Source organism: Paramisgurnus dabryanus, chromosome 24, assembly GCF_030506205.2.
Source record: "Paramisgurnus dabryanus chromosome 24, PD_genome_1.1, whole genome shotgun sequence".
Classification (NCBI taxonomy): domain Eukaryota; kingdom Metazoa; phylum Chordata; class Actinopteri; order Cypriniformes; family Cobitidae; genus Paramisgurnus; species Paramisgurnus dabryanus.
This window is the reverse complement of record NC_133360.1, coordinates 15,858,695-15,868,896: the sequence shown is the minus strand read 5'-3', so window position 1 is coordinate 15,868,896 and position 10,202 is coordinate 15,858,695. Positions and strand designations below refer to the sequence as shown.

At 38.2% G+C, this 10,202-nt stretch overlaps 1 protein-coding gene across 2 annotated transcripts in view; it reads left to right on the top strand.

The window, feature by feature from the left end:
* Window positions 1–230: 230 nt before the first annotated feature.
* tle5 (TLE family member 5, transcriptional modulator) overlaps window positions 231–10,202 on the top strand; it is a 34,501-nt gene continuing 24,529 nt past the window's right edge. For both annotated transcript variants that reach the window (XM_065246840.1, XM_065246831.1), the window contains exon 1: window positions 231–656. In XM_065246840.1, coding sequence (XP_065102912.1) covers window positions 630–656 — 27 coding nt within the window. In that variant the 5' untranslated portion in view covers window positions 231–629. The remainder of the gene's footprint in view (window positions 657–10,202) is intronic.

The window sequence follows — 10,202 nt, the reverse complement described above, 5'->3', positions numbered from 1 at the left end:
TTTTTTAGGCTAGATGAGTATTTTAAATAAACATTAAGTAAATACGTAACAGGAACATGGCAATTTTATATTTAAGAGTAAATATAACAAACTGATGTTTTTATATAAAATAAATAACATTTTAATTGTGCGTGTTTGTTTTAAGTGATATCCCATTATATATATATATATGCTGTCTATGTAGGGAATATCGTTGGATTTGAAACACAGCCATACACTCACACATTTATCCAGACAGCAGCAGCAGCCATCAGCTCCCAAAACTCCACTTCATCCCTCGCGCACACACAGCCACTTGATTACCCCTTGCTCGGAGGAGAGAGAGACCTGTCACATCCGAGATCGTTCCCGACGTGTCAAAAGAAGGAAAACCCAAATATCGACCCATCATATTCCAGCAAATCGTCTAAGGATATATTTTCCATGCCGAATGCGTGTTAAAGTGCGCGCTCACATCAGGCTGCCTTATTGCCATAGCAGCAGCGCGAGCTGCCTGTAGCTGGCACGGGAGCTTCAAGCTAGCGACGAAACAAACAAAGACAACACTGACAAATATAAACGTCTGCCGGCCAAACCGCTTCACTGTTCTTTAAGAAGGAGAAAGCAAGACCCCGAAGACCAAAACTGACATGATGTTTCCACAATCCAGGCACTCGGTGAGTTTTAATCGCGGTGTTTTCTGCCTGTGTTGATGTTGTTAGCTGGCTTCAGCTTAGCATTGGCACGAGAGGCATCTGTGGAACAGTGCGCGAGGCGAAACTTACTACAAAGATAAATATATGTGCGGTGTATTTTTATTGTTTTGTAGTTGTTGATATCTGAAGTATAACAGAAATGACAAAAATAAACAAACGCATGCATTGGCAGCGCATAAATGTGTTGGCAAATATGAACAATGTAGATGTGGGATGTGACATTTGGTGAATTGTGCATTTTGCAAGGCAAAAGGAAATCCCTAAAATATCCAAACTCAGTCAGTGCTAAACACCCTAAGCATGGTACGTAACCATTTTATATTTCTTTACGTTGCAACATTGCCTCAGGTTATGACATTTTTAATTAAAAAATCACGTTTGTAATGGTAAATTTGTCTTTTTTAAAATATATGCCATGTACTCATGCCATATAATATGTGTTATCTAACACAACTATCCAATATTTATACGAACTACAAGTTTTGCAAGTACAGCAAGACCTTTGGCACACATCTAGGTGTAAATCTCTATTGACATAAATGTTTACATTGTCAAATGTATCCTGAATCAAAACAGAAGTATGTGCACACGACCTCTTGCTATTTTTTTCTTCCTTTTACAAAAGATATAGTCTGCAAAATGTGTTGTGTAGTATTCACACCTATCAACTTGTACATGGATTTGCATGGTTACACAAAGTGAGGGTCACTTCCTAATTAAACTTACTAACCTGGGTAAGAAGTGAAAGTGTCTTAATGTAGGTCAGACCTGCCTACACCAGATCAGTGCTTCACTTGTAGCAGTTTTGCATGTGATGAATCTGTGCAGTTATCACGCTGTGATTTTCTCACAGGCTGTTTCTGATTAATGAGCTAACATTGCAGATATGTTGATTAGGCATCTTAATTAAAGTGGTATGCCTGGAAAATTAGTATTAGAAGCAGTCACGTTAGTTTTTGAAGTATTCGATTTCGAGGAATAGGATTTGGTTTACAAAACAAAGTTTTACAAACAACTGTCACTTATACATATTTAATGAACGTTTAACATCAGGGACCGTTTTAAAGGGTGTAGTTAATAGATCAGTTCCAGGGTTTTTACAGAAATGAAAAACCCTGGAAATAAGAGTTTTAAAATTGTGATTTTGAGCCCTGGCAAAGTCATTGACATTGATGAATAATTCACCCAAATATCGTTTCAATCACATCAGAAGACAAATTTTAACCCTTTGGAGTCATTCTGATTATTTGAATGATGTATGCTTTTTAGAGCTTTGCCATGTTGTTTACCTGCATATAAGTAGATAACGTGATACAATTATTTGTGTTTGTTCAACTGAGTGAGGATAGCATAAGAGTGAATAAATTATTAAATATTTTCATATTTGGGTGAACAGTTCCTACAAAGCTCCCTTCCTAACACTGGCTGATTCGCAACAGTAATCTTAAAGTAATTAGGGATGCACCGAAATATCGTCTTATAATCTGTATCGCCAGATTAAAAACATTTTCCCTCTATCGGACATCAGCCGATTGTTAAAAAAACAAACACCTGATGATCAGGGCAAATAATATCCTGGTAATCAAAAGTGGGACAGAAACGCATCAAAACTTATGCTGTGTGATTGTTTTGAATTGGATGACAATGGCAACAGATTTGTAGCTTGTACGCACTGCACTTCTAGGATTTCTAAATACAATAAAAAAGATGGATTAAAAACAAAACTTTCGGTATCGGAAGATTGTCAGCCTAAATAATCAAAAATCGGTATCAGAACATATATTTTGTATCGGTACATCCCTAATAATAATTAGATATGCACCGATATATCAGCCAATAATCAGTATTGGACTATAAAAGCAATTTCTCACACTATTGTTAATCGGACAATAGTTTAAAAACAGATGATTGTCATGGCCGATATATCCTGTCAATCAAAAGAAAACAGGAAAATGCAATGACTTTAACCTGATAAGGAACACTGTGCCGTACACGGCACACCCCCTCCCTTGCACGTGAGGCTGCATTACGTCATTGTAACTTTGAAGCATTAAATCTTCAAAATATACGGTCATGCGGCACATCGTTGTAAAGCTTAGACTTTCGGGATTCCATTAAGCGAACACAGAAAGCATAATATGATTTTTAGCAGTCATAAAACTGTAATCTAGTTGTTAGTTACCTGAACCGGGCGGCGCCGATTTAGGATATTTACTTACCTTCAAAATCTTTCCTTTATCCGCTTCGGTAAAATTGTCCAAAACAAATTGTTCATAAATCCCCAAAAGTCCAAGGAAATGGAATATCCAAGCCTTTTAATCCAAAACGATTTGTTCATCTCACAATCTTGATGTTTCTGACCGAATTACGATATAAATAGTGTATACAATAAGTTCACTAACAGACATTCGTTCGAATCTCACTTTTCATTCACGATTTATAATGAATATATTCGGATGTCATGTTTATTGTGCAACGTCTGAGGAACAAATGCGCCCCCTTGTGGATTTTCAGCCGTTCCATAAGAGGCTACGGTCTGTGTAAAGAAAATGTTAAGAAACATCACAAGTTTAATGTCAATATTAAAGGGGCACTCCACTTTAAAAAAAAAAAAAAATAGGCTCATTTTCCAGCTCCCCTGGAGTTAAACAAATAATGTTTACCGCTTTGGAATCCATTCAGCCAATCTCTGGATCTGGCGGTACCACTTTTAGCTAGGGCTTTGCAAAAATATCTCGAAAGCGAACTATCGTGATACATTTTACCCCCGATAGTGTATCAATATTTCAATATCTACTATCGATATTTTTTAAAACCCATCAAATCCCTTTGTGTGCTTCAAACGACCTCTTCCGCCGCTGCTGTAGTTGTCACTGTCCAGTTGTCTGTCATATACGGCCATTCGGCCTATGTCTCAGAAGTTAGCGGGAGTGAGAAAATGGCAGAAAATTTAAAAACACCTGCAGCTTTCAAAGCCGATGTGTGGAAGCATTTTGGCTTAAAAAAGTTTTTAAAAATTCAGCCCCCATTTAAAAAAAAAAAATTATAAAAAAAGAAAAGTATTGCAATGTAGCGCAACATGCAACATATTGTATCGTATCATGATACATTGTATCATGACCCATGTATCGCGATATGTATCGTATCAAAATGCCCTTACCCAGCCCTACTTTTAGCATAGCTTAGCATAATCAATAGAATCTGATTAGACCATTAGCATAGGGCTCAAAAATTACCAAAGAGTTCCGATATTTTTCTTATTTAAAACTAGACTCTTCTGTAGTTACATCGTGTACTAAGACCGGCGGAAAATTTGCTTAATAAAGTTGCGATTTTCTATGCAGATATGGAACCATACTCTTATTCTGGAGTATTAATGTCTTGCAGCAGGTGCAATGATATTACGGAACGCCCGGAAATAATCCCCTTGGTAACTTTCAATAGCAGTGGACTATTTTCGGGCATGGGTATTGGTGGAAAAATCTAATATCTGTGCATCTTTAATGATAATGATTAGGGGTGTAACAATTAACCGTGCAAATTTGCGTTTTCTCAAAGAATGAATTATGGTGAAATCCCGGCACATCCGAACGCCAGAGGGCGTTCTCATGCAGAAACTCCCTTTGTGCCACAGAAGAAGTAGCATTACAAACGCTATTCCAGGAAATATCTACAGGAATATTTATATGCTGTTCTTCAAATTGTTTCAGGTATTTTCATGATAATAAGGAATATTTTGAATGATTTTTATTAAACGAGTGTTGCTTTTTTAAATGCACGTTATAAATGACTCTGACTCATAATGATTTTAGATTGATAAGGACTTTCTACTGACCAAATGCCATAGTACACGCAGAAGCTGTGCATGAAACAAAAAAATCGCAGCCTTGGGATTCAGATCTATTTCAGACAGGCATTTTTAATGGGACACACGATTGAATCGTTACATCCCTAATAATGATTTATAATCATATTTTTTATATAGTTTCTATTAGGGATGGGACGATAAATGCCGATATACACTAATAAAACCTGTCCGATAACGATTCTGAATCGCACAACCGATATTATGCACTGCTGTTTCATATACTACGGCTTTTGATCAGTAAGTCATTACCGATCTGAAATCACTGTTAGTTTGAGTCGTTTATAACATGCATTTGATGCATTTGAACACTCTGCAAACATATACAATATATACATATTCTAATGAAAATACCTGAAAAGGTTTTAAGAAGTCATTTCCTAGAGATGCGTGTGTAGTGGTTCTTTTTTTGTGGCCAATATTGAGTTTCTCAAGCATCATTGACCGATTAATCGGCCCATCCATAGTTTCTATGTGAGTTTCAAGTGCCATGGGCTAAAATTAGCTTTTTCTAATGCAATATCTAAAATAATTTCCAAAGTTCCTCAATGACAATTGATTAGAAAAGTAATCAAAATTCATTTATCAAAAGATGTGGAATACATATCCGAAGTCCTAATTGTGTATTGTATTCTACGCTGGGTTTCATTTTCAACTTTGTTTTCTGGTGTTGTTGTGAAGTGAAGCATTTAAGTGTCTTGTTTCAGATGTTTGACTTTGAGAGTGAAACTGTACAACTCCTTTGCAGCCTGATAATGAATGAGCGACAGGGAAACATGTGAAAGCGCCTGCACGTCTCTGCGACTCCATAGCAACGACTTCTCGCCAGGCTTGACACAGAAGGCGTTTACCCTGACTGGCCTGAATGGCTCGTGACATGAATTGCGAGTCTTGCATGCACCCGTTTTTGTTAAGCTGCCACCCACCCCAGCCTCTTCACACAGAGACTTTCACAGTACAGCGAATGTCTAATATGTTGTGCTTTCTCATTGTGGATGTAGATGTGAAAGATTACAACATTTCCCCATTGTGCGGTGCAGGAAGAGCTGTCAACAGTTTTGTGGTCGTGTAGCCAAGCTTGCATCCTTTGGTTGTGTAGCTGGGCTTATAACAAGACACGCCGCCTTGTTTCGAACCCATCCGTTTCTAAATTGGAGTATTACGACCCAACACGGCTAGCTAAAAGCATGCATTACGGATGCGATGCAATGCATCCGAGATGCCGTGATGACATTTCAGGCTTTTTGCTAAAAAGCAGAGGCCGTAATTCCGACGCTTCCTGCTGCGTGCTCTTTCAAATCATGGAAATATTTTGTGAGCGTCGCACGAGCGTACCTGCCACCGTATCTCATTTTGTTGTGCGGCATGCACAGAGATGACATTTAATAGCATTTTGTCCTCCATTTTGTTCGCATTGCCGTTGAATTTAGGTCCAGACGAGTGATGTCATAATGGTGCAGATTTGTGAATTGGAGTGCGCCATTGATTGTGGCTTTTCAAGGAGTCGTTTCTGAAAGCCATTGTTGCAGTAATGGCTTGAAAGAGAAGCAAGAGTTGGCACGGAAATGTACACACACACATACACACACACCCGGGTGTGTGTTTTCCCCGACCTGATGCTTTGGGAGGGGCATTTGGGGCAGATTTATTAAGTCTGCTCGAGTGAGCAGGACAGACCTCCATCTTCCCCCCAAATCCCTCAACACGGCAGATAATCCCTGTTGTCCCACATATTGCTCATTAAATAAACCCTATTTCTCACACACACATACACACACATAGAGATATGTGTGCATAGAAAAAGGCCTAGTTAAAGGTTTATACTTGTGTTTATATATGTTGTCAAGATGATTAAAAAAAACTTAGGTCTATACATTCACACACACAAAATGAAAAATGAAGGAATGACGTAACGTGGAATGTCACACACAACTTTTTTTGTCACACGTGAGATTTTATTTAAAAAATATTTAATAATTAGGTTATTAAGTATTTAAGCCATGGTTTACATTGCATAGGCTTGTATGGTATTTGATGTTCAAATCGTAATTGGCATAAAAAATATGAAAAATAAAATAATACATGGTTTAGTTTTTAAAAAAATCTGTGTAGTGTAGTCTGTAGTTGCCAGTAGAGGTCTTCACGGGTCCACATACAAGAGTTCTGCACGGGTCCAATTTTGGAGACCCGCTCCTGCCTGTACACGCAAAGTTTAGCACCAGATCCGACCTGTCACCAGTGATAATATCAAAATTAAATCCGCACGCGCCCAGACCCGTTAATATTTGTCCCATTACCCGACCCACACACGCATAAATCACACACGCTAAAATCATTCCAATTAAATCTCGTACCTCTCTCAACATCACAACAGTGCCATGAATGGGCTAATGCAACAAGCTAAAGTGCGCTTTGTTTTACGCCATTTAAGTAGCCTAAAATGGGCACCTAAACAGGCTATGGAACCTGATAACTATACACAAATAGACCTATTAATGAAAAAAAGAACAAGAAAAAATACAACCTACATACACAACCCCTCCTGTGCTCCTACAAGTCTTGCACAAGAAATACTCCTACAAGAAATGCTTCCTTAGAGAATAAGTATGTTCCCAGCTTCCATCTATCAAATGGCAAAACTTTATGCAACTCCTGCAACACTCGCTCCAACTAGGCTACGAGTAGCATCAACAAAGGTCGCACTGTCACAGTGGTCGCACTGTCACAGTGGTGGTGGCGTGATGGGTCAAATGTCATATCGTTGTTGCGAGTGTAATGTAATGGTAATTTAGACGTACAAATATTGCACATACTGTATTTTCATTCGCGCTCTTCCCGCCCACACAGAGATAATTATCCGCCCGCATCCCCGCCCATGAATTTTAGGAATGTCACAATCCACTCGTTTTAGACACTTTTATGCCACAAACACCTGAAAAGCCGATGTCCAACCTGAAATAATTTAAAAGGAATTTTGGCGAATGGACCCAAGAAGTCCCAAACCATCTTGTGTGTGCGTATCGAGTCTTTTTCCAACCCCTCATCTGTTTGCCAAGAGCGCTTGCGACATTGTGTGGCTAGCGGTATCTTTATTTTCGTTGAGTAAGGCCTGTCAATTGATTTTGATTGCACATTTTAGCGGTTACCTTGGGGTTTTTTTGTCGTGCAGGGCTACAGACGTAGCTATGTCGTAGGCTGTGCATAGCCTGACGTGGACCTCTCCAAAAATGTTAAATTGTGTCAAAGCTACACGGATCACAAGCGATGTGGTTTATCTGGTAGAAGCCCTCCCTCAGTTTATTTCCTTACACGCATTTTTGCTTGCGATAGTAAAAACAAAGATAGACCAAGCTGAGGTATGATATTTAACAAATCAAGCTGCAACAAAAGTCGCTTTCTATTTACCTTCAACAATGTACACAACAAGCTGATGCTTCTTTGGCTTTTGTCTCCAATCTGTGTATACACCAGTAGCATGTGAGTAGCAGACTTTGCCTTCTAGCGATCTGCATTTGGAATTGCACGTCGACACGAACAGCGACGCAGAAGTACAAATGAAAACAGATCCATAGCTTACATTAGTACTAGTTCTTTTAAAACTTTGTAATATCAAATGCTCACCACCTCCACTGCTAGCCAAAAATCTCCAGTCGTTCTTAAAAATAACCGCACACCTTGCCTCAACAAGCTGCACAATTTGAATTGATGTGTATAAGTGTTTTGCGCAAGTGACACGTAATATTTAATATGAACAATACGTGATGGTTGCCATAGAAAATGCAAATAATAAAAAATTGTGCTCATTACCATCACAAATAGGTCTCTTTAAATGAAGAAGAATACAAACGTGAACACGTAGAGGCGGATGCAAAGGACCTTCAATGCACCATCCGACAAAAACGTCCTCGGCCTCTACCGCGGTGAAAAGACGGAGCTAGAATGGCTTAATTAGCTTGTCTAGCTGTTTGTGTTCTTCCCGGTCTTTGGTGTGAAGAACGCGTGCTGGGATAATTGCGTCTCGGGATTATTTTTACTAGGTTTTTGCCAGTCGCTCGTGGCTTAGAGGCTTTGTATGTTGCACACGTGTTTGTGAAGTGTGTGTGTGTGTGCGCAGTAAGACAGGCAGACAGCATCAGTATTCTCTGACAGTGATGGACTCACACTGTGGGAAAGCTGCGCCTCAGAGTAAGGCAGCGGTCTGGAACAAAGCAGCCTGGTGGGGGACTATTTAATATGGCTGCACCTCGCTCAGACCTGCCTGTTGAGAGACGCACCAAGCCAAAAAACTAAAGCGTTTCCATCCCCGAAAACCATAGGCCAAGAGATCATTGCTTACTATGGTTTTGGGTGCAAATGTTAACGTTTTTACTGGTCTGTGCTGTTTGTTAAATAAATAGTTCATCCAAATGTGAAAAAAAATATTTTGTGATAAAACGCGCATCTGACGAAAAATTTATGAGATTCAATATTAACGACTTACTGCGTTACCGCGCTGAATTTTATGTTGCAATGACTGTGCAACGTGTCGGCCGCATATACACTGTAAGAAATAAAGGTACAAAACTGTACCTTTTCTGTCAATGGGGCTGTACCCTAAGTTTCCGTTTGGTATTTTTACATGAATAAAAAACAGAATACAATTTTGGGTAGATTACTGTACCTTTAGGACCAAAATATGCTGTCAGTGGGGCATCACCATTTAAGAAGGTAATTGTATGGACCATTAGGTACAGATATGTAAACATTAAGTACCAATATGTATCTTTGAAATACTAATATGTATTTTTAAGGTACTAATAAGCTCTCTTTGGTCCCAGTATGTTCCTCTTAGGTACTAAAATGAAATCCTTAGGTGCAAAGCTGTACTTTTTGAAAGGGTACAGGCCTAGTGACAGAAAAGGTACAGTTTTGTACCTTTATTTCTGAGAGTGTATAGACCTTTTGCGAGTAGACGTCACTGCAAGCTGCGGTGGCAGAAAAACAGTGGAAATGAATTATACACGAGTGAAAACGAGCAAGATAACTCACTAGAAAATGTCTTGTTGTGCTGTCGAGTGTCAGAATAGGAATGGCAAAAAAGGCCTTTATTTTTACAGAATACTGTTGTCGAAGACACCATTTGAAGATAAACGTATGTGTTAATGGTTGCAATAAGCCTTTAAACAGACTGACTGGAGTGATGAAATCATCTGAAAATATATTAATAATTAGAATAGAAAATAATTAGAGAAGATGTCCAGTGTCCAGTGTTCAAGTTTGTTCTCTCTGTGTTTTTTTAGCGTTTTCACCATGTTACTTTTATAATTTATTTAGAAAGATTAAATTATACTAAAAAAGCAATAATATCACCATTTATTAAATATTTCATAATTTTTCAGTCTTCTAACATTTCTTTTTACCTTATATCTTAGCCTATGTCGTCTTCCTTTTTGTTCTAAAATTATGATGTTTACATACTAAATAAAAATAGCACACACATAATGTAAAGTGTTATTAAACAGGCCTATGCATATTTGTATGTAACATAATGGTTTAATAATAGTTTTAGAACAAACACGTAGGCTATAAATATCAGGAAAAATAATAGAAAACTGGAAAATGATGAAATATTTAATATAAAATGGTATTATATAGAATAAATG